Source organism: Phasianus colchicus, chromosome 9, assembly GCF_987193195.1.
Source record: "Phasianus colchicus chromosome 9, bPhaCol1.hap1.1, whole genome shotgun sequence".
Classification (NCBI taxonomy): Eukaryota; Metazoa; Chordata; class Aves; order Galliformes; family Phasianidae; genus Phasianus; species Phasianus colchicus.
Window position 1 is genome coordinate 19,171,231 of NC_143444.1, and position 24,132 is coordinate 19,195,362.

Sequence of the window (24,132 nt, forward strand, 5' to 3'; positions counted from 1 at the left end):
CTGCCCTAGGTGCTGGAGGCCATAGGGTTCCAGGTGTGTGCTCCTTGTTGGTCTTTCTGTCTGCTCTGGGCTATACTGGCAGGCTGCATGCCTGTCGTTTTTTGGTAAATTAGTTAAAAGAGAAATTAGTGATTTGATTCTTAAAATCAGGAGCAACCAACGAAGGCAAAACTGCACTTCCCTCTAACCACATGGAATGGAAAGTTGGTTGCTGGGCAAAGGGACTGAGAAAGCTCTATGCAAGTTGTGCCGTTCTGCTTTCTCCAGCAGCATGGACACTTCAGTGTTTGTTTGTATGTGGCTTTTATTTGGAAAGGTAACATCCTTGATACTGAAGGGAAGTTGTTGGAAAGTCAGCATGAAGGGCAGACACCCGGGCAGTGGTGGAAAGGTCTTGAGGGGCTTTCAACCCAGGCATCGGGGCTTATGGGTGCTAGCAATTCCAGGGCAGCACAGCCCTGCCCAGAGGCATCCAGCACACCAGAGGCTTCTCACGAAGGTGGGCTTCTGGCTCCTTTCCTCAGCCAAAGCTGTGGTGTGGCTGCTGGGGGCCCTGGCCTCATCCTGCCCTGTACTGTAGGCACTGTTTGGAGCTCCACGGAAATTCTGTTCATGGCTGCTCCTGAGCACAGCAGAGTTGATCATTACCTCAAAATGGAGGGTTTTTTTTTCTTATTTCCTCTCCCCCCCCAATTTTTTTTTTTTTAATTATTATTTTTTTTAATACAGGTTATATCCTCTGAAGAAATGTAAATCATGAAGAGGTGTGAGTATTGTGAGTATATGAGTACATGGGGACATGAGGGGCCATAATGAGAGTTTAAATTGTTGTTGACAGTCTGGAGAAATGGCCCACGAAGATTAGAAGATCCAGTTCCACACAGAAAAACCCACAAAGATGAAGTCTCTACTGACAGACTGTGGGGCAGCATCAGAAAGGATCCTGTCTGGGCCACAGTATGGCAGGGTGCTAGGGTGCAGCATTCACTGCCTGGATGTTGGGGTGGGGTGGCTGAATGCAACAGTGAGCAAGAGATGAAAACGAAACACTCCTCTGGGATTGCCAACTTTGCTGGGAAAGGGCTCTGCCACAACTGAGGGCAGTTTCCTCACTGACAGGTCTGTAGTGTTTGGAAATTACATCCAGAGATATGAGGGAGCTGGTTCCAACCTCCCTCTCTATTGGAATATGAGCTGCTATACCTCACAGTCTAGACATGGCTAAATTACATAGGTAGGGTTTGTTGGTTGATTGTTTCATTTTTATATCGTGCAGCTGCATATAAACATTCAGTAGTATGTTGGATTTTGAGCCCCCCACCAGGTGCCTGTAGATGTGTGTGCAAATCCTTTAGCTATATTTACCATTTGCCAAATCTCAGAAGACATGACACAACTCCCTGGAGCTGCTCACTGCCTGCATGGTTTAGCTTCTCTGTCAAACTCTGTCACTTTGATAGAGGAAAATGTTAAAACAAACAGAACCAGGATACAGTACCGGTAAAACATCCTTGATGAACAAACTAAGTCTAGTGTATCAGGTATTATAAATTAAATCCCAACTGCTCAATTATAAAATCTGAAAAGCCTTAGGAAAACCAAATTGTCTTGAATAGGAGTCCCTGCTGCATTGATTAAAACTGAGATGAGTTCTGTGCCCTGTGAGCCCAGCCCTTCCCAGTGGTTCAGAAGCAGCTTTGGTTTCCCTCCCCAGTTTGTGTGCACACTTTGTGAGGTTGCTGCCCCTTTTTTTTAGGCAAACCAGAGTTTGTACATCTTCATCAGCTGGGAGCCTTGTGTCCACAATGCCTGGCAGCCCCACCAAGTCTCTCCTCACTCACGTCTGTGCGTGGCTGGCAAGAACACTGGTGTGGTCCTGGTAAGAAAGGCAGGTAAGGGAGACGTGTATGCGAGCGGTTGCTTTTTGCTGCGGCCTTTGTGACAGTGGTGGGAGTTAGTGTTGCTGGGTGGATTCCCCACCCTCAGGGAGCAGTGATGTGGATGACAGTGTGTGCAGCAGCCAAAGGGCATCAGTGTGGTGTCACAGGAGTGCTGTCCAGGCTTTGCATAATCCTTGTGAAGCACTATTGGTTAGATAAGGTTTGTGCCTTTTGGTCAGGTCAGGATAACCCGGGCAAAGTTACTGTGGGCTGCAATAGCACCAAGTGCTTCCAATGAGTAATGATAGTAATTTTCCTTACACAATAAATATTTTGGCTTTAGTGATATTTTAATACTTTTAACCATCTGTTCCAAAAGGTGCTTTCTAAGCATTTAGATGGTGAGGTGAGAAGATTGCCTGTGATGATTTTGGCACAGCAATGACTTTGGTCAGGAGTTCCCAGCCCTATCACCAACAGGGTTGGAGTAGTCGATAAGAAACTGATAACTCAACAGAATTCCCTGGGCTTGTTAATAATTCTTCTATAAAAGGTGCACATTTCCCCTGTAGTGTTCAGTCACTTTTAGCATGAGGGGACTCATCCTGGCCCTGGTGCTCGCCCTTGTGGGTAAGTCTGAACTTTACTGGTACCACAGAGCCACGACGGCTGCTGTGCTCGTCAGGAAGGGGCACCTCCTCAGAACCTTTCAGGGACATTCCCAGCATAATCTGCTGAAGCTTTTTTCTGATTTTGACTGTCAGCTGTTGGATTTCTGTGCCTGAGCACAGCAGCATGTAGTGAGCAGGGCTGGAGCAGGCTTGGAGTCCCAGGGGTGTGCTCCAGAAGTCCAGTGCTGGCTGCCATCAGTTCACTGATTAAATGAACAATAAATGTTAAAGTGCCCACAGAGTTTGGGTTTCCTCACGCACCCTTCTCTTTCCTCCAATGCAGGGGCCCAGAAGCATAACCTTGGTAAGTGCACTCTCCCCATCTGCCAGTGGTATGTACCTCCTTCCCACCCCTTCCAATGCTGGGACGGTTCATGTGGCTAATAGCACAGCAGTCATAGTAAAGAAGGCATTTCTGTAATTTATTTTTCAATAGTGCCTGGTTTTCGTACCAGCAAGACCTACCTGTATGACTACGAGGGCCTCATCCTGCATGGGCTGCCAGGCAAGGGGTTGGCAGCAGCGGGGCTGAAGCTGATCTGCAGGCTGGAGATCAGCCGTGTATCTCGCAGCGACCATCTTCTGCAGGTAACTTCCCATGGGTATATGAACCCATCCCTCCTCCTGCACCACACAGCTTGGGACATAGTTCCTGCTGGAAAAATAAACAAGACAGGGATACAAACCTTGCACAAAACCTTAGGGCCCTTCCAGGTGCTGAGACAATCCTACAATCCCGGTGCCTGAGTGGCTTTGCTCAGGCAGCACTCTCACCCTGCAAGTCTCTGGAGGGAGGCAGAGCTGCTCTAGTGCTTGAGCCCACTAACAGATCCTACTTAGGTTCTGCTCCATGGAAAGACATGGCAAGCTGCTGCTTTCAGGCAATGCCCTTAGGATAGCTTTAGTAAAGGTAACAATAAACTTGAGTATGAAAATGAAGAAAATTCAGGTATGAGAAATCCATATTTTTTAGCCCGGTCCACGGCCTGAGAAAAACTCAGTGCTAAAATTCATTCATTAGAAATGAAATTCACATTTGTCTCCATTATATTCCTGTTGACATTCTTCACGTAGACTTTAATTCAAATGTGAAGAATTACAATGGTAATGCTCTCGCTTGGCATAATGATATCAGATCTGGAAGTGCTGTTACACATAGAAAAGATTAAAACAAACATCTTAAGAAACTGGGACAGGACAAAAGACGATAGAGAAGGGAGGGCTCTGTGGAGAGAGCTCTAAGAGGGCACTTAGCATTTGTCCTAGGAGTTTACTGAATCTGTAACTCTGTGCATCTATTACTGAAAAAGTGAGAGGGAATATCTATTTTCAGATACGACACACTTTAAAAACAGCAGGATTTTTTTGTAGCCTCACTAAATTTGGTATAACTTCAGCAATTACAGACAAAAGTCTTGAATAGGATTTTCTTTAAGAGGCAAGCCACTGCTGTAGGTCTGATTAAAAAGCCCAAAATAGAGCCCTAAAACCACACCATTTCCCTCTGCACAGGAACATGCGCCTCTGTGCAGGAGGGCGGGAGGCATGTCTGCGCGTGTGACTGTGTACGTGTGTGTGTGCAGGCACACACTTCCCACTAGGGAGCAGTCCAGGACTTGCAAGCAAGTTTTACAGCCTGATACGCTCCGAGTGATGACAGCCACTTGCAAAGCAGCTGCCAGCTCCCGCTTCCCTGCTTGCTTCTGCTTCCCCAGCAGCCCTGCCGCAGCTTTGCTGCTCTGGGACATGCTCAACCAGGAGCAGCACCAAAATAGTCTAGGTCGGCAGCTTGAGGGATGGCCTGCTGACTTGCAGGACTGAAGGGAGAACATGCTGAAAAACTGGGGAAAATGGGAGATGCCCTTTCCATACAGATCGCTGGCAGCCAGGCTTTCACTACCCAGTAAGCTTCACTATGCTTGCTGAAGTTCCGGACACTGCTTGCATTACCTTATTTTTCTGGCAGAAATCCTTTATGGAAATTTGATTTTTAAGGTGGTGTCCTAGGCACGGTGCAAGAGTCTGAGGAGAAAAACACCTCCTGAGTGCTGGAGAAGTACCTGGCCATGGACTAGGAGAGTCCAGTTTCACTGTTATTGCACTGTTTCAAGCTGAGTGAACAAGATGAATGTTTTCCTAATTCTGTTCACAGATCCGATCACCAAAGCTGGAGGAATACCATGGCTTCTGGCCCAGAGACCCCTTCACTCTGTCTCCAAAGCTCACAGGGACCATTGCTGCTTGTTTCAGCCAAGCCTTCAAGTTTGAATACACTGAGGGAAGAGTGGGAAGTATTTACAGCCCTGAGAACTGTCCCATCCTCTGCACTAACCTCGTGAGAGGGATTCTGAACATGATGCAGATAACCATCAGAAAGTCACAAAATGTGTATGAACTACAAGAGGTTTGTTTCTTTCCCATTCTGATTTCACTTTTATGCTCCTTTTACTGTTACGTAGTAGCTTGTCCACACATAACCCTTGCCAGGTAATTTTCACTGACCTATATACTGCTGTAATGAAAGTGAAATTTCCAGTGAAATTTTGTCATGTTTTATGAACACTCACAGTCTGGGATTGAAGGCACCTGCCAGACCAGATATGTTATCCAGGACGACAGCAAGAATAACCGTGCCACCATTTCCAAGAGCAAGGACCTGACAGACTGCCAGGACAGCGTGGTGCAGAGCACAGGCATGGCCTACATCCGACCCTGCCCCACCTGCCCCATGGTAGGCTGCGTGCCCAACCCCGCTCTCTGCTGGTGCTGGCAGGGAATTTGGCTTGTCTGTAATCAGTTAATGATTCCCATTTAATATCTGTGTCTCTCTGCACTTTTAGAAAGTCAGAAACATGAAGGGCACGGTGCTGTTCACTTACAAGATGAAGTACTATGACAGCGGAGCCTTGATGACGTCTGCCATGTCTGAGCAGATGTACCAGATCTCCCCCTTCAATGAGCCCGATGGGATAGCAGCTGTGGAAGCCAGGTGAGTGCAGTGAATGTCAGTAGTATGGTAGCGAAAGCTCTCATCAGTCTGGTGACGTTTCCAGACAGTGCAGAGCAATGCACAAACCCAGGCTTGCTCTGCACTGTGGCAGTGCGGCTGCAGTGCTGGGCACCCTCATCCTGTGTCCCTGACTGTACATGCCCAGCTCTCATGTGATATGCCACACTGCCTCTGAAGCATTTCTGTCTTTCTCTTCAAGACAAGAACTGGTTCTGGTTGACATTAAAAGCATTCCCATAAAGGCACCAAATGCTCAACTGCAAAACCAGGGGAGTCTTCGTTATCATTTCCCAGAAGGGCTGCTTCAGATGCCAATTCCTCTAACAAGAGTCAAAAATGCAGATGTGCAGGTAGAAGAGGCTTATTCTTCACACTTTTTCATTATTTATGATGTTTACTGGTCATTTGACCTGTTAACAGCTCTGAAAATCTGAGGCATGGCATCTTTCAACTTTCTGTTTTTTCAACACAGTTAACAGAAACACTGCAACAATTAGTTCAGAATAATGAAGAAGGAAGCACTACAGAAGCTTCAGTTAAGTTCTTACAAATGGTCCAGTTGCTTCGTGTAGTGACCGTGGATCAAATCGAGTCTGTGTGGGTGCAGCTTGCCAGTGAACCACCATACAGGTAACTGCACTGCTGGCAGGTGGGGTTCAACCAGAAGAGTGCTGAGCAATTCAGTAATGAGTCCTCCCCTCCCTGGCAGGCACTGGTTCATGAGCGCTGTCTGTGCCGCTGGAGCTACCGACACGTTCCAGTTCCTCAAACAAAAAATTCATGATAAGAATCTTAATATCTGGGAAGCAGCTGTGGCTCTCCCTCTCGCCTTCCATTCTGTCATGCCCAATAAGAAAACCCTAGAAGTTGCCTCAGTGAGTACAAATTATCCTCGCACCTGCTACCCTGCCACTCATTTTGGAGGTGAATTCACACAGCTATAAGAAAAGACCGCAACGTGCTTTATTCTTATTTTGTAAAATGCAAGCTATTAACAAAAATGGAAAATAATTTAGAAAATATTTCCAAACATTTGTTGCAAAAAAAAATTGTAAGGAATATTTTTAAAAACTTTCATCATAAAATTGCTTTTGATTTCATTTTGCCAAAATGTGGATTAAAAAATTGGACAGACTGAAGAAAACACAAAGTAACCAACACCTAAAGTGCATGCATCAGAACTGGAGCAGCTCTACTTTAATTGTAGCTTGAATCACTAGCATTTGATTGAAATACTAAAAATACTTATGAAAAATCCAAAGTAATTTTATTTATTTACTTTTTAGACATAAATGTTTCACTGCATACCAGCTCTAATAAATCAAAATGTTAATGACTATTACTTCTTTCTTCTGCAGACTTTTCTTACCTGTCCCCAAATTCTGAAAGCACCAATGCTGCGAGTACTTGTTTACCTGGGATATGGTAGCTTGGTAAATAAATACTGTGCTCAGCCTTCATTTTGTCCTAATGAACTCCTTCAGGTAGGTGTCTCAACTCTTATTATTTCATTAGGGGTGAAGAAATTTTTAAAATGCCTCTAATTTGCCTCTCACAATGCCGAAAGTTTGGCAACGAGGTGTTTACATGCCTCACTCTTAGCAGTGAGTCCATCTGGGAGAAAAATCTGAACAGCTTTACTGAGGGTTTTGCACGAGAAGTCATTTTGTTTGCTATGGCAGTGTATATTTTTATGCATTATTGCAGGATTGCTGCCTGATGTAATTAACAAGAGCCTGCTCTGATTTCAGCCACTCCATGACCTTGCTGCTGAAGCTTCCAGCAGAAGCCATGTTGAAGACATGGTCTTGGCCCTGAAAGCTATAGGCAATGCAGGAGAGCCAGCCAGTATCAAACAAATCCAGAAGTTTCTGCCAACATTTTCACTTGCTGCTGCAGAATTACCGAGCAGAATTCATGCTGATGCCGTGCTGGCCTTGAGGAAAATAGCCAGAAAAGACCCTGCAAAAGTAATTGAAATTATTATTTATTTGGTTACCCTTGAGGGTGTGATTTAGGCTGCCTTAGTGATGAAGGGATAATAAAGCCATCGGGTGATGTTAGGAACTCTGGGAAGATTTTATAGTAACAGGTTTTCCTCTTTCCCATGTTGCAAATCACTGTTATTATCCCATCCTTGTCGACATCCTGGGAAGGTAGTTGCTTCACCCACCATAACGCTGTTGCTAATGGCTCTTCCAGCTCTGTTTATTATGCACCAAGCAATATCTTCATTTTCAGTGACGGGCTCCATGCTCAATATTTTGGGTTTTGTTCACCGTTCACTGCGGATCAGACATGAACAGTTCAGGAAACACCTCTTCCTGAGGAATTGTGAGGTATTCACAGGTTGTATCTTCTTCCTCTAGGTTAGGGAGATCACTCTCCAAATTTTTATGGACAACACACTTGCTCCTAACGTGCGCATGATGGCTTGCATTGTCCTCTTTGAAGCAAAGCCTTCTCTTCCTGTCGTGGCAGCCATGGCCAACTCACTGCTGACGGAAACCAGCTTACAAGTAGCCAGTTTCACATATTCACACATGAAGGCGTTGGCAGTAGGTGGGATACCACAGCTCTACAATCTGTAAGCAGATGAAGTACAACTTTTAGTTGCAAATGGTGATATAAATTTTTCTCAGTTTTCTAAGAATTTGGTCACAGTTGACTATCTTCATATGATTTTAACTCTTTATTACTCAGATCTGCTGCTTGCAACATTGCCATTAAGCTTCTGGGCTCCAGACTTGACGAGTCGAGCTATCGTTACAGCAAGATCATTCATGCTGGTGGTTATTCCTGTGAGTACCAGATGCTCACCACTTAGGCTTACATAGCTCAATGCTTCTACTGTGTTTCATAATTTGCATCCAAAATCCTGCCGTGGGCTTAGTGCACCCTTCAAATAAAGCACCAGAGCCTCCTAAAATGCAAAATCCTCTGAAGGTGTTCTACTACTCTTTGGGTATCTGCTGGGGAAAGAAGTATCTGCGCATGGATTTAGACCTTCTGCTTTGATCACTGTGATTTTTTTGACTCTGCCCTCAAACAAAGGTCCCTTCTTGAAGTTATAAGCTTGAGGACCTGTGGGGCTGAATACTGGCAGAGTCATTTGCCGTATAGTACAGCATGCACCTAAGGTAGCTTAAATTTACCAGATACCTTAGAGACCCTAAAAAAATCTCTTCTGCTTTTTGTTTGTTATAGATGTGTATAAAGCTGGTGCAATTTGGAGGGTCTATCTAATGAACAGTCCCAACACTATGTTTCCATCTGATATAATCACAAAAGTAAGAGGATATTACGCAAATACTGCAACAGATATTGTAGAAGTAAGTATTTCATTAAAACAAGCTACAACCCAGCTACAGACATCATTACTTGTTAATGCATGGATTGTTTGACTGTCTGAGAGGATTGATGTGGAAGGGAAAATTTATACAATGATTATGATTTTACTTGTATCTGGGCTTCTTGACAAGTGGAATGAGCACTTTCAGTATAGGCATGAAAATCTACGAGAGCAAAGGAAAGCTTACATAGCAGAGTATTTGTCTGCCTACCTAAAATCACATGACATCCGGGATGTAAGTACATGTAAGTACAGGGAACGAGCAGCTGAAATTAAATTTCAGGCAGCAATGCAGCCCCAGCAGCACAAAGCTCCGTGTAACAGCATGCAGGCATTAACTCACCTTCTTGGGTAAGTTTTGCAGCCTGCACTGATCTTTGAGCTGCCCTAAAATTATCCCTGCTGACTAATGCAAAGCTAGCTCAGCACGCCCTCAGCATCTGAAGTCACAGCCAGCAGTCACCTGCCAAGTAAGCATAACCTTATAAGTGCTGAGGCTTCATGTAGTATGCATTTAGTGTTGCCTTGGTGAGTGTAATGTCAGGTACAAAGGTATTCCTGAGTTTTCTGGTACTTGAGGTGTGATGCTCCATGCTGTTTCCTACAGGTGGCTCTCCGGTCACAAAGCCTAACCAATATCATCAGGAAACAGAATATTCCCTTTGCTGAATATGATACATACAAGACACTGAAGGAACTTGGTAAAACGGTATGCCTTTATCCACCCTTCTGATTTGTTTGAATAGACAGTTCCCACCAGCACCATGGTTGCATCAGCTACCGTCCTAGCCACCCCTTTGATGTTTCAGTCAGCCATCCTGTTTGGTCACAGAGAGATGTATTTAGTTAGACTGTACCTACACTGAGCACAGATGCCATCTTTTCACTCAATGTGTGTCAGCACACCATGCAAAGCTGCCCTTAATGTACAGTACAAAAGATGATGACAATGATGTTAGGCAAAATTCATGTGGTTTAAAGTGTATGTTAAAACACAGTAAGTGGTTGCTCTTCTCTCTTAAAATGGTTAGTGAATAAGACTTTTGTTTATGAGCCCTTGGGTGTCACCCAGTACTTAAGAAGAAAAAATTATCTCACCACACTCTTATGTAGGGAAACACCCACTGAAGTCAGTTAAGCAACATGAGAAAGGACACATCAGTTCATGCCTGTAAGATATCTACCATTTTTTTGGCTAAGCAACTGCAGTATGCTTCAGATGTGATCTACTCTTTGTTAATACAATGATGTATGTTAAGAAACTGTTTTTTCCCTTTCTGTTCACCTCTTCTTAACACTGCAGCTTCAGGGGTGGAAAGAATTGCCTCCTGAAGATCCTCTGCTGTCTGCTTACATCAAAGTGTTGGGCCAGGAGATTGCCTTCATTGACATTGACAACAGCATCATTCAGCAGGCCATGAAGGTAGTGACAAGGCTGTAGCCTTTTCTGTCTGTGTTGCTGAATAATTTCCCTTCCCCAGCTCACCATACCTGCTCATTTAACCTATTTCTCTGTCTTCAGAGTCTAACTGGATCGTCAAGCTGGCAGCCAGCAGTGAAAAGAGCAGTGGAGGAGGTCCAGCGAGGTGTTTCAGGCCGATGGACACTGCCAGCAGTGGTGGCCGAGCTGCGGCATGCCGTCCCCACGGTGCTGGGCCTGCCGCTGGAGCTCAGCATGTGTGGTGCTGCGCTGGCCCAGGCTGCAGCCGCCGGTGAGCGTGGGACACCTAACAGCCATTCCTTCCCAGCAGCTGTTGTTCCATCCCTTTACGGAATTAATTCCCTCTGTAATCTTGAAAAATGCTCTTTTAATGTGGAAATACTAGTGTCCAAGAACCTCCAAAGGGGCTGTGAAGTAATTATCATGTTGCACTTAGGACGTATTTGTATAATTCTGTTTCAAGCGTTATGATCTTCAAATAACCATGGGAAGTATTTAAAAATGTAGAAGCACAGCTTGTGTATTAACTACTGTGTTAATTGAAAAATTTTATGTCTGGCATTTTTTTTTTCTCTGCTCATGTAATTTCTCTGTCTTTTACAGTTGATATTCAGATGTCACCACCATTATCCAACAACTTCAGACCTTCACAGTTGTTGGAAACCAACATGGATATTCATGCTGATATCAAGCCAAAGTATGAATGATGTATATTTTCATGTGTATATACGCACATTTATTTATATTTATATTTGAAGTAGGTGTGTTGGATAAGGATGTTGTTTGTCCCAAATTTGGGGTGGCTGTACAAGTCCTGAGCAGTGAACCTGTAAGAAAGCAACACAATCGTGTGATGCTTTGTGACCTTGCAAGCCTAGCAAAGTGCACAGTGTCAAAAAGGAATGTGGTGATGTTCTGCCATTGCTGAAAATGCTCACACTTGTACCTGTTCAGTGACCAAAGCTACTAAGCTGTGAAGACATGTTTGCTTATGTATAATTTCTTTTCTTCATCACCGGAAGCTGCAAACTGGGGAGATTTTGGGGAGAAAAGGAAAACACTTCTAGATAGAGAAAAGCAACAGCAACTCTACTAACAGTGATAATAGTAATAATGATAATAAGAACAGTGATAATAATAAGCAATTAGACAAAATCGGTAGCTAGAGGAGGATTCTGATGTTAGCTTGTCCTCAAGCAATGTATCAGTGATAAAGCAGTGAGAGGATCCATGTTCACTTTGTTCATCAGATAAAACCTTTTACTCTCCAATGGCACTTCAGCTTTTTTATCCTGTTACATCTTTTTAATCTGTCAGCAGTAGTTCTTGCAATAAACAGAATACTATGAAAATTCAATTCTGCATTTCAAAGATAAAAATGTGTATATTAATTTGTAATTATGCATGTTTTTATTTCACACTTTCAGAGTATATTTTCATATGATTGCGATGATGGGTACTAATACACAGTACCTTCAGAGTGGTCTTGAACTTCATGCAGAGTTCAGTGCCAACACTACAATGAAATTTGATGCCAGGATAAATATGAAAGAGAAGAATGTGAAGATTGAAACCCTTCCCTGCCATCAAGAAGTTGAGCTTGCAGCTGTAAGGTACAGAAGAGTTGACCATACATTGCTTGTTGTGTGTTAACTGATTGTGAGCTCTCCTTTATAAATTATGAATGTACAACTCATTTTCAGACTGAGTTGTACTTTGGCTTCCATATGAAGCTTAGTATTCTCTTTTTCATTGCTCATCTCTCTCCAGTATTAAAGATGGTGGTGGCAAGCAAAATTAGATGTTATTTGCTTTCTTTTTATCACCTCCATAGGAGTGAAGCTTATGCTATTTCAAGAAACATGGAAGAAGTAGATTCTGAAAAGAAGTCTCCTATTCTCCCCAAAGGAGAAATGCCAACTGTCGCCAACCAGCATTTCCAGTCATCAGAAATCTTTTCAAGAGCCAGAAGCTGGGAGGTAACAAGGCCTGTACTGCAGGCAGGTAGAGAACAGACAGCTTCCCAAATCCCAAGAGAATCCCTGCAGGGAAGTGCAGAAGCCCATTCTCTGCAGTGCTCTTTGGCTTCTCAGGCCTACTGTTAGCATGGGATGGATATGTTGAACTGCTGCAGGAAGACTCTTATCTCACCAGCAAGTCCTGGAGGTTCTCATTTGGGAGTTAGTTTGAGAAGCACTGCCTGGAAAAGGCTGGCTAGGTGACCTGACTGCAGCACATTTGGGGTTGGATTCGATGATCTCTGGAGGTCCCTTCCAACCCCCACAATTCTATGATTTTATAATTATGTTTTGGAAGAAACCCCACTTCTTCCAATGCTTGGGTGTATAATTTTAAGCAATGCTTCCTTTCTCAGACAAAGCTGTCATCATTTTCATCATTAATAAGAATATAGAAAAGATCTTGAGAGCTGTAAAATATTTTACCATGTTTTTGTTTAATGCAGCAAAGAAATATTCACAGTGTGATATCCAAAGGACACCTGCAAGGTTCAGAAGAGGAACATCATCATGGTGAAGGACAAAGGTCTTATGCACACGTCTTCTGTAGAAAATTAGCCAGTTTGGGATGTTCCGCTTGTCTCAGCCTGAAGTCACGGAATTCTGCTTTCTTAAGAAATACCTTTCTGAATAAATTAGTTGGAGAACTTGAAGCCAAAATAGTTTTGAAGCCAGGTACAGTAACAAAAACAAGCTTTTCTGTCAATGTCTGTGAATAATACTCAAATAGCGCAACGCTGGAACATAAGTATCTTGACTTTAGTTCATACAGATGCTGATACTGAAAAAATACAGCTGGAGATACAAGCAGGAGCCAAAGCAGCTTCCAAAATAATTGATGCAACAAGTTCAGGACCTAAAGAAGAGAAGGAGCCATCTCTGTATGAGAATATTAAAGCTAAACTGAAGAAGATTCTAGGCATTGAAAATGTGTTCAAGGTAGGAGACTTTGAGCATGGAAGGTAGGAATAGTTTCTCTCAAATGATACCAAGGTACAATGTCTGCAGCATGTGGGGCAAAGAGGTTGTATTTCCTTGAAAGGCTGTGGTGAGCAGCTTGTCTGACAGCCAGAGAAATGTTACAGAGCAAGCTGTATATAAGCTGTTCAAACTCTTTGATCTGTTTTTGGAGGTTGCAAATAAAACCCGTCATCATAAGAAGTGGATTCACAGTAAAGTAAAAGCTGCAGTTACAGACCTCTGGGAAGAGCCCAGTGCAACCCCCCTCTCCAGTTCATCTTCTACTGATTCCTCTGCTGAGGGTAAGGAGCCCAGAAATAAACATGAGAAAGATGAGATGTGGCAATTTGGAAAAAAGCATGGCTCTGGCAGCAGCAGCAGCACTGGCTCTGGTAGCAGTAAGACCTGCAGCAGCAGCAGAGAGGACAGCTCTGGAGACAAGCTCTGCAATGTGGACAGTGAATATTTCAATCAACAGGTAATTCACTCAGACTGAATTTTTTATATTTCTGTGGTGAATGTTTCTGTACCAGAAATCAGGAAATTGTGCCAATAGTGAATGGATCAGTGAAAAACAATTTGCTGCAGTGTGGACGAGGTAACCTAGTAGAGCTCTTTCCTGTTTTCAATTCTCTGGTTCTCTGAAGCATTTCAGTTCAGAATTTCACATTCCAGAAGATTTTAGTTTAAAATGCTTTAAAATTTGCATCTAATTTTGCTTTTTCTCCATACTCAATACTGATTTTTTAATGCATTTGTCAAAAGTTATTTTTCTTCTCTTGAATCTTCTTACACTTTATTCATCTTCACAGGCAGATCTACCCATTTACCAGTTTTGGTTCAAGCCAGCAGATGAACAGGTATATTTCCTGCTTATGCTGTGGGCAAGGCCTATAACTGCTCTCATTAGCTTTACTGGGTTAGTGAGAATAAAATCATCAGAAATAAGTTGTACAATAATTTGCAGTGATAAACAGCTTACTTCAGAGTGATTTTCTGTTGTTGCAGGACCCACAAAGGAATGTTCGGAACAGCAGCATCAGCTCCTCTTCTTCGTCATCTAGCAATGAAGGCATCTCCATACCTGTGTCTCAGGTGAGAGTCTTTATATACAAGAAGTAATTAATGTATGTTTATGATAATTGAATAGGAAAAATATGCTGACTCTATGCCCTTGCCAGTTCCATCTGGACCAACCTTTCCATAGACTTCATTGCTTGTCCCACTGCTGCTCTCCTTGGCCAGGTGGGCATCTCTGTCCCTCAGTTCTGGTAGGACAGGAACAGCCAGGGCGGCTGCTGCCAAAGGGCTCTGAATTTGAAGGAGTCGCAGGCTGCTACACGTGCAAGTAGCCCGCTCTGGACAGCATGACCTTCTCAGATCCTTCCATCAAAAAAACTATCTCAGTTTTAAGCAGGTGTCTAAACAATTTTTATCAGAAAGATGATTGGCAAAACTACAGGTTGATAAGACAGCAATGCTGAGCTGGGCAGTGCTGGTTCTTTACACAACAGGGTTCTACTTCATGCTTCCTTTTTATAAAAAAAAGTTATACTGAAATTATGCTACCAAAAGTTTCACAACATTATAGTGTTTTACTTTTGTAGGTTGTAAGAGCTCTCTGTTGAAAAAGCAAAACTATACACAACCTGTATTGATTGTGTGATGGTCTATGATGCTGTCATATAGTTTATATGAAAAGACTTTTTGAATGAAACTTTACAAATGCTTTTTTGTTTGTGATTTGAATATAGCAATTTTAGTGCTTTGTTTACATCTTTGGTCTCTCTTCTCTACTGACTTAAGCCTATGTTCCTGGGAGACAGCAAGTCACCAGTACTGGCTGCAGTTCTTCGTGCCATCAAAAGAAATGAGCAGTCGACAGGATACCAGCTTGTACTGTACACTGACAGACAGGCCTCCAGACTGAGGGTGCAGGTGTTTGTTTCAAGCATCACAGAATCAAACAGGTGGAAACTCTGTGGTGATGCTTCAGTAGTAAATTCCCATAAAGCATCGGTAGGTTTTAAATGTGATCAGCTCAAATGTAAATGAAATTTAACAATCTTACTGTGCTTTGTACACAAAATATGTATTCTCCTCTGATAGGGTACCCTTAAGTGGGGTAAAGATTGCCAGGACTATAAGGTTGCTACTCAGATTGCAACAGGGCAATTTGCTGCACATCCAGCTATACAGGTGAAAGTGGAGTGGTCAAAAGTGCCTTCAAGTGTCCGAAAAACTGCCAGATGGTGAGTTTTTACTCTGTTTTTTGAAGAATTCAACTATGTCAATGCTTCAGATATTATAGAATCAATTCTGCAAATCTGAGCTGGAAAAATTTCCCTTAATCAATATGAGTTTATAATATCAGATGACAAGTCTGTTTTTCTCTGTGCACTCATTTCATCAAAACTTGGTGCTTTTTTGTTTGCAAGATAACAAAGACCATGATGGGATTAACATAATTTCCGGTAGGCTTTTATTTTAAAGTGCTGAATTAGGAACTTGGTCTCCTGATGCTTCACAATCAATGTAAGCTTTGAGCAAAAGCCTATATTTGGTTCTCTAGAGGAACTTGTCTCTTACAGACTGTACAGTGAGCCTTAAGAGACTCATTTCCTAACACAGGAAATTTACTTCCAGTTTCTGAAGATGATGTGAATATTTTGCATATGGTTTATTGCACAGTAAATAGCAAGTGATACATGGCATTTAGTAGAAGAAAACTACTGTATTCAGTTTATATGTATCTATCCATATATGTTGACATATTACATTCATTATCTGTTGTATTCATTCATCCATTATACCTACCTACATTGCATTTTACCCACAATAATGCAGAGACCCATATGAATCCTCATCTTTTTAACAGTGATGCCAAAATACAGGTATATATAACAATCTGGTTATGCAGGCAACACATGTTAAAGGGGTATGAGTGATTTAGTTAACAAATGCCTTCTGAAGAGGATAACTTTTTCTTAGATTGTATTACCTTGATGTGCTGTTACTTGCCATTACTATAGCAGAGGAAAGCATCCAACTGACTATGCTGGAGCATAGCCACAGAATTCAGCTTTGTTTTGCACCTGAGACTACACCTTTTTTTTTTTTTCTTTTTTAGCAACATTTCCTGTATTTCTCTATTTGAATCCCAAGCATATAATGTCTGAGTATAGAGATCCCTCTGTTATCTCATTGACAATCTTAGTGCTAAGATTGACAATCCCTGCTAAAAATGATTATTGAAGGATCAAAACATTAATAACCAGTTATCTGTTTTTTAGGACATCTGTCTTTTAGTTTTTATTTAATTGGAGTTCACTTTTTAACTGTGTAAGTCTTTAAAACTAGTTAGCTGTACTTTTCTTCTCATATCATGCTGCTGTTCAGTCTCTTGAAGGCTCTTTCACCCATTAACACTGTTAAAATCTTCCCATCCCCCTCCCCATACAAAACACCATGTGTTAGAAACCCTGCTACATAATGCAAATCCAATGCAGAGTGCATATTGCTATAGGGGCTGTTTTAGTCTGAACGACTGATAAGGAATCTTTTCAAGGATGGATGGTTTCAATCACTTACTTCCTTTCTTTTCCAGGTTCTACACATATTTTCCAGGAGCTGCATATATGCTTGGCTACTCCCAAAAGCGGCAGCGTGGTCCTTCTCACCAAGCAGCCATGGTGATGGCTCTGACATCTCCGAGAACCTGCGATGTGGTCCTGAAGCTACCTGAGGTAACTATTTCTACCATCTTTTGTCCAGAAGTACTTATGAAATTGAGAATTAATAGCTTTTTTAACTCACCATCTAAAAAAATTTTTCATTTATTGATCCATAAAGAAGCTTCCCCATCAAGAGGGCATTGTTTCACATAGATGATTCCATTATGAAAATGTCTTAAAAAGCTTCTTTCTCACAAGTAGTATGTAAACACATGAAATAAGAAAGAGACTACAGTACCATAATCATATTGATAACACTTTAGCAATTACTGATTAAGGAGACTACTCCTCCAAAACTCTTCAGGAAGAAGGCAGGTTTTGCTGTGCCTTGGGAGAGATAATGAAAGCAGGCTGTAGGTAATCTTGACAGCCAAACAATAGCCCTGAACATATAGGCAAGAAAAAGTGTTCATCTCAGGTAAGAAAACCATTTGGACTGTGAGCATGATGAACAACTCATGAAAAACTTGTGAATTGATAACTACCAAACTTAATTTATAACACTGCTATTCTATTGATAGCAGATGTGTCAAGCTATAAAAATATTTTGTGCTGTAGAGAGAGGACATGATGTATTTTAAGTTCTGACCTAAATCTAGATTCTAGTTTAGATTTCAGTAAGTACAGGTATGAATGCTATAGGAAAATTCTATCCTATCTCCACATTGCATATGACATTTGCATTCATTCATGTTTGTTTTCTGACTGATTTTCAGCTCACAGTTTACAAGAGAGCCATCAGACTTCCCCTGCCACTCCCTTCAAGTTCAGATATACCAACCACAACGCTTCCATCCTCCGTCTGGAATACCTTTTCCCAAGCAGCCTTTTCAATCATTGAAAACCTTAAAGGTCAGCAATTAGCTATCTGCGCAAGTATTTAGAGCTTCAAAAATCAGCTGGACTTCACAAGCAAGTAATTCTGTCTAAAATGAATATCTATGAGGCTGCAAAGTTGTGAGGAAAAATAAATTTGTGTTGGCAAGAGTAAATGTTCAGTTCTATGCCAAACAGCAACAGTACATCTCTCAGTACATCTATTTAAACTTCACTGCAGATATTGTTCCAGGAGGAAAAGAATTTAAAAATTTATTAGAAAGATGTTTAAGTGGACTCCGTCTTGGGGTGCTCTACTTGAATAGTACTGTTACACAGTAGATAAACCAGCTTCAAAAATGCACCCATTACTTTCACTTCTTGAAGGTGAAATCTGAAAAATCATTTTTTGTTACAGTCTTTAAGAGATACATAGGTTAAATTTTAAATTGAAAGGCCTTACACCAAAATTGGTCTGTTAATTAAAATTGATGTAAAACAGTTTTTAATTGGAGCAAGTAGAATTTCCAACAAAATACAATTACAGTGAAAAAGGGAAAAATCTATTACAGTGTTTTGTTTGTTGTTTTTTCTTCTCCCCATTTTCTTACCATTTCTACTCCTGATTATGTCTCAATATACATAACAGCAACACTTGTCACTGAATTTACTCTTGTTCTCGTGATATGAGAATTGTTAACAACAGTCAAGAAATTCTTTTGACTACAACAAAGTTACAAAAGCCAAAAGGCCACATGCAGAGAGCTGCACCCATTCTGAGCAGAATTTCTCTCTCAGTGACTGAACTGTGAATGGGTCGCTGTGCTGCTTGTGGACTGACTAAGTTTTGATTTGCAAATTCAAAAATGAATCTGAAGGAATCATTTTTCTTTTACATGGGAGTAGGTAAAACCAGAAAATGTTCAACAGTAAAACAATAAGAACAATACACAAATCTAAAATAGAATAACTGTCTTAAAAATACAAAATGTTTACTTTTGTGTTTTTTTTTCAGCTCGTTGTTCAGTTTCCCAAAATATGATAACAACCTTCAATGGAGTTGAGTTTAACTATTCAATGCCTGCAAATTGTTACCACATCTTGACTCAGGATTGCAGTCCAGAATTGAAGTTTCTGGTGATGATAAAAAGACTCGAAGAATCTACTGACCTTACAGCAATAAATGTCAGACTTGCCAGCCAGTAAGTAATTGCAAATGTAATGACAGATAGAAGTCAAGCTGATGATGCTATAAATGTGAAGACCAGGTTGTTTGGGCAGATCAGTACTAGCATAAAGCTCATGGAAAAATTACTGACGTCAGTGGAAAGATTTCTAGGAATATCACTGAGGATTGGGATTGTGCTTTTCCTTTGAAAAGTCCTTCATTTCTGAAATATGCTGTCTGAAACTCTTCATTAATTTGTTAGTATTTAACCATTTTATTTCTTAGTAATTAGGTAGAAACATAAACTATAAATCCAAAAGAGACTACTGTAATAATTTAGCCTGAATTCCTGTGCTAAACTAATAACTAGGACTAGTTAATATCTGCAGTCATCAGTGATGTTGAGAAGTGAGTGTTAAATAGTGCCAGTCCCAATATCGACCCCTGAGGAACATGGCTCATCACTGGTCTCTACCTGGACACTGAGCTATCGCCTGCAACTGCTTGAGGGCAAACACCTAGACAGCTCCTCATCCAGCGAGTGCTACAGCCATCACATCCGTGTCCCTTCAACTCAGAGACAAGGATGTCATGTGGAACACTGCCAAAGGCTTTGCACAATTCCAGGTAGATTATGTCAGTTGTTCCTCCCTTATCCACCAGTACTGTAACCCTGTCATAGAAGGCCACCAAATTTGTCAGGTGTGATTTATTCTTAATGAAGCCATGGTGTTCCCAATTGCCCCTCTGTTTTCTACATGCCTTATCATAATTTCCAGGAGGATCTGCTCTGCAATCTTGTCAGGCACTGAGATGAGACTGACTGGCCTGTAGTTCCCCTAGTGTTTACTTTTTCCCTTAATTGATACATAATTTTCCAAAACTATTTGAAACTAATTTAAGACATGCTTTGTTTCATCTTGGAACAGCCACGGGCTCTTTTTTAAAAATATAATCTGATACTCTAAGTAGTATGGGATTATGCATACCAAAGTCATCACAGGGAATAATCTTCAAAGTGCATATGTAAACTTTGATCCGTACAGTTTAAAATTATCTGAAAATTGTCTGTCTAGCTGTGTCATAATGTTAGAGAAACAGAGAGAAACTGGTATTCCCTGCATTGTTTTACCAAAAAACCAGAAAGATGCTTGTTTTATTAACCATACTTTTTTGTGATAAAGACATTCCTTGTCACTGCATCATTCCTAACTGTTTTTTTTTTTACAAGTGTACTGATGTGTTTTTGATGTGTTTGTACATCAGACTTCATTAGAACAAACACTGCTCTCAAGAATATACTACAATACACAGGCTATTCAAGCTGTAAGAGATTATAATTGATGTAAGGAGGTCATTCTTCCTCTGAAATGTAAAGCACCTTCAATTTATATGAACATAAGAGGAACTATACTGTTTTGCAGCAAGGATCCATGTAGTCTGGTGTCTGACTGCCTGAACTATGGCCACAAGCAGACACTCAGAACTCGATGAGACCAGGGAAAGAGCTTTTGTGAGCAGTCTCCCTGGAATGCTTTCCTGGGTTCTCTTAACTTTCCTCACACAAGGTAGCAGGTAATTCTCAGAGTGATTCAGGCATTCTGCAGTATTGGTTCTACCAAGATTAGAAACTGTGAACTGAATGGTGAGAAGCACAAGCATTTATTTACACTCATTTTCTTTACTTAAAGTGAGGTTGACATGTATGTTTCCAGTGGACAAATCCAGCTGAAGATTAACGGTGTTCAAACCCCAACAGATGTACCATACAAATCTAAGTCTGGTAGGAGACTCACCTTTATATTTTGTTTAATCTTTTCTGCTCTTTTGAAAAATTACATGATCATGCAAACCTCTCTCAAGATAGAGATCATTTTATTATGAGAAACAATTAGATGATTTCATTATAACTTCATCCTGACTTTCATGGGAGTGATAGGAAAGATGAGCAAAGAAAGAGATGCCAATCCTGTGTATCTGTAAACCATATAGTGCAAGGCTACGTACCCTTATGATGTCAACAAAGACTCAAAGAATGGGCAACCAGATCTCCCCCTGTCCTACCCACTGACTGCACTAAGGCCCCAAGAATCTGACTGGTGGTTAAGGTTGGATCCTAAAATAGTAACTTCTCATTTTGCTCATTTGTTGCAGGTCTGCTGATAAGCAGTGAAAAGGAAGGCTTGTCATTAAAAGCCCCTGAATATGGTGTAGAAAAACTATATTATGATGGACATAAACTTGAGGTATTTTTTTATTATTATTTTCAGAGGATTTATTTTTAGAAGAAAAACACCTAAGAGTGTCTTTTCTTTATTTCCACAAAGATTCAGGTTGCTTTCTGGATGGTTGGAAAAACATGTGGTATTTGTGGAAAATATGATGCTGAGAAGAAAAGGGAGTATCAAATGCCCAGTGGATATTTAGCTGAAGATGCAGTGAGTTTTGCTCAGTCCTGGGTCATCTCAGAAGACGCATGTACTGGAGGTATTTAGATTCCATCATTACTGCTTACTAATTAAGTAGTCACATGAGTAACCGTAAGATTTACATAACTAATTTATTTTATCATATTATTTTTGTCATTACTCTTCTTGCGATGAATGGAAAGTTAAATTTTTTTTTCCCCGAGTTTGGCAGTTCACTGCAAAATCTGGATTTGTTGCATTCTTGTGTAACTTCTTCCACATTACCAAGCTAGTTGAAATTTGTGTGTTCTAGATATAATTATAAACATAAATCTTCCTAAGCTGATAAATTAATATGGAAGCTAGGTGGTTTGACTGTTGACAAAAGACATTGTATCTTGTCCATAACAGTTGTGGGGTTTTTGTTTCCTTCTTTCTTTTTCTTTCTTTCTTTCTTTTTTTTTTTTTCAATTTCCGTTATGTTATTTCAAGCTTTTAAATCCCATTACAAGATATCTACATATCTAGTTCTGGCTAAAAACATAGAGGGAACCTGTGGTGGGAAATAATTATTTTAATTTATTCAGGCTAAAGATGGAATTAATCTGAAACTTTCAGCCTGTGAATGACTGCTCTTCCCATTTTGCTCCTGTATGAAAACACATAACTGGACACAGTAGGGTACACCGCATTTTGTATGGGAACCAACTCTGCAGGCAAGCCGTGGCATTTTTGGAACATACTCTTCCATCAGTCTCCCTTGAAGACGTGGTCTAGGCATGCTCAGCTGTGATGACAGGCACAGTGCAGAAGTGCACGTATGGTTGTGTAGGAGCCACAACAAAACTTAAGTGCTGTCACAGTTTGGGTAAAGCTTAGGGTCAGCTGAGCAAGGTTTTCACAAATATCTATCTTTTTTTATTTCTTCACCTGTGCCTGTGCTGGGGATTGTATCCCAAATGCCCCATTCTCTCACAGAGTTTGACAGAAAATAGCCTTCCCTTCAATGAGAGTAGTTTTATATATCTTGTGTCCCTCAATATGTTCACTGGTCTTAATTGTTGTTAATACTACATACTGAATTCAAAAAAGTTATTCATAGAAATTCTCTAGTTTATTTAAAAGAATTCATGTTTTATAGCTTGCAAGCTGCAGAGGAAATTTGTCAAAATTGAGAAGCCAGTTGCATTTGACAAAAAGGCCTCAAAATGCTTTTCCATTGAGCCAGTTTTACGCTGTGCAGAAGGCTGTTCAGCAACCAGGACTGTTCCTGTCTCTGTGGGTTTCCACTGTGTACCATCTGGTGAGTATACAAACTCTGTGCTTGTGCAACATGTGCACAGCACAATGCGTGCGTTAGGATGCAATTCCTCAGGCTCAAAGGAGCCCTTGCTGTTCTCTACAACCTAACTAGTTGTTGTAGTTACTAGTTGTAACTAGTTATGATGAGAGGTAAAGGCCTTAAGCTGCATCAGCAGAGATTCAAATGGATATTAGGAAAAATTTATTCTCTGAAAGGGTAGCGATGCATTGGCACAAGCTGCCCAGGGAAGTGGTGGAGTCATTGTCTCTGGAGGTGTTCAGAAACTGTGTAGATGGGGCACTGAGGGACATGGGTTAGTGGCACTGAGACACATGGATTAGTGGGTGTGGAGGGGATGGGTTGATGGTTGGACTTCATATTAGAGGTCTTTACCAATCTTAATACTTCTATGATTCTATGATTTCTACTCTTATGCTGCTCCCTACTCCTCCTCACCACAGTGAAATACAAAGCCATTGCCCACCTTAAGGCTCCATGGGATGTAGATACATAAACTCAGCTTATGTGTATAGGAGAAAAAGTTCAGTCTTAGGCAGTCTCAGGCATCCCATTTCACCCTCTCTGGATAAAAAATGAGGATGGGATATTTCAAAATCTTTGCACACCAGCAAATAAGCCTTATTAGCAAGCATCTTAGCTAGAATTCATGCTACCTAATATAAATGATCAAAGAAGTGAACTTACTTTTGTAACAATTACATCAATTCAATAGCGATACACACTGAACACACAAGCACGAGTCTACTCTTACTTTCAGGACTTTTTGTGGAGAGCTGTACCTAAGCACACATTTTGGGATGAACTTTCATGCTGTTTATGTAACACCACGTCACTCACACGCCGATGTGAAAAGCTGTGAATCTTTCAGGTTGATCATAGTTAGCACGAGTACCTCGACGTATTAACAAACCCCTCACGCGGCTCCTTTCTCCTCTCATTTACAGACTCCACACTCGAGCTGGAGGAGAGGCAGGTGAGGTTAGACCAGAAGTCGGAGGACTTGGTGAGCAGGGTCGATGCCCACACGGCGTGCGCCTGTGCCCAGCAGCCGTGCTCAGCGTGACGCCCCGTATCACGCGATGCATCACGTTTGCTTATCGGCGTAAGCGCTCACTGCCGAACTGCGGACACAACCGTGTTGGCCGGCAAAGCCGAGGCCGAGCCTGCTTCACACTACGCTGTTTTCCTCCGCAGTTATTTTGAGCTCCTCACAATAACTGTGGATTCCCTTAAGCAGGTTTCATCTTTTAATAAAACACTGTTCTTTAAAAGCACCTCAGTGGAGACGATTATTTCCTCCTGCACGCGTACCGCCCCAATCAGAACCCTCCAGCCCGGACCCGGCCCGGC

General features: G+C 41.4%; 1 protein-coding gene across 1 annotated transcript; it reads left to right on the plus strand.

Moving 5' to 3' along the window:
- Nucleotides 1–2,421: 2,421 nt before the first annotated feature.
- Nucleotides 2,422–24,056, plus strand: LOC116236052 (vitellogenin-2-like). Its single transcript, XM_031604569.2, has 35 exons — nt 2,422–2,510; nt 2,835–2,855; nt 2,988–3,139; nt 4,704–4,955; nt 5,121–5,282; nt 5,392–5,540; nt 5,761–5,911; nt 6,034–6,191; nt 6,271–6,436; nt 6,920–7,045; nt 7,313–7,531; nt 7,931–8,148; nt 8,265–8,362; nt 8,769–8,893; nt 9,521–9,622; nt 10,217–10,336; nt 10,436–10,625; nt 10,958–11,051; nt 11,782–11,967; nt 12,189–12,333; nt 12,819–13,047; nt 13,136–13,311; nt 13,505–13,810; nt 14,145–14,192; nt 14,341–14,427; nt 15,139–15,351; nt 15,442–15,584; nt 16,940–17,078; nt 17,783–17,918; nt 18,898–19,084; nt 20,742–20,833; nt 21,205–21,296; nt 21,378–21,537; nt 22,600–22,761; nt 23,727–24,056. Exons 1-35 carry the CDS (start codon nt 2,471–2,473, stop codon nt 23,843–23,845), a joined length of 5,163 nt encoding a protein of 1,720 aa, XP_031460429.2. The 5' UTR covers nt 2,422–2,470; the 3' UTR covers nt 23,846–24,056.
- The last annotated feature ends 76 nt before the right edge of the window (nt 24,057–24,132 follow it).

Bases quoted from the DNA above. Each gene is read 5' to 3' on its own strand.
- LOC116236052 (XM_031604569.2), top strand. From the start codon at position 2,471: ATGAGGGGACTCATCCTGGCCCTGGTGCTCGCCCTTGTGG. The intron at 15,585-16,939 runs GTGAGTTTTTAC...TTTCTTTTCCAG, and splicing joins GTCCGAAAAACTGCCAGATG to GTTCTACACATATTTTCCAG. The intron at 21,297-21,377 runs GTATTTTTTTAT...ATTTCCACAAAG, and splicing joins ATGATGGACATAAACTTGAG to ATTCAGGTTGCTTTCTGGAT.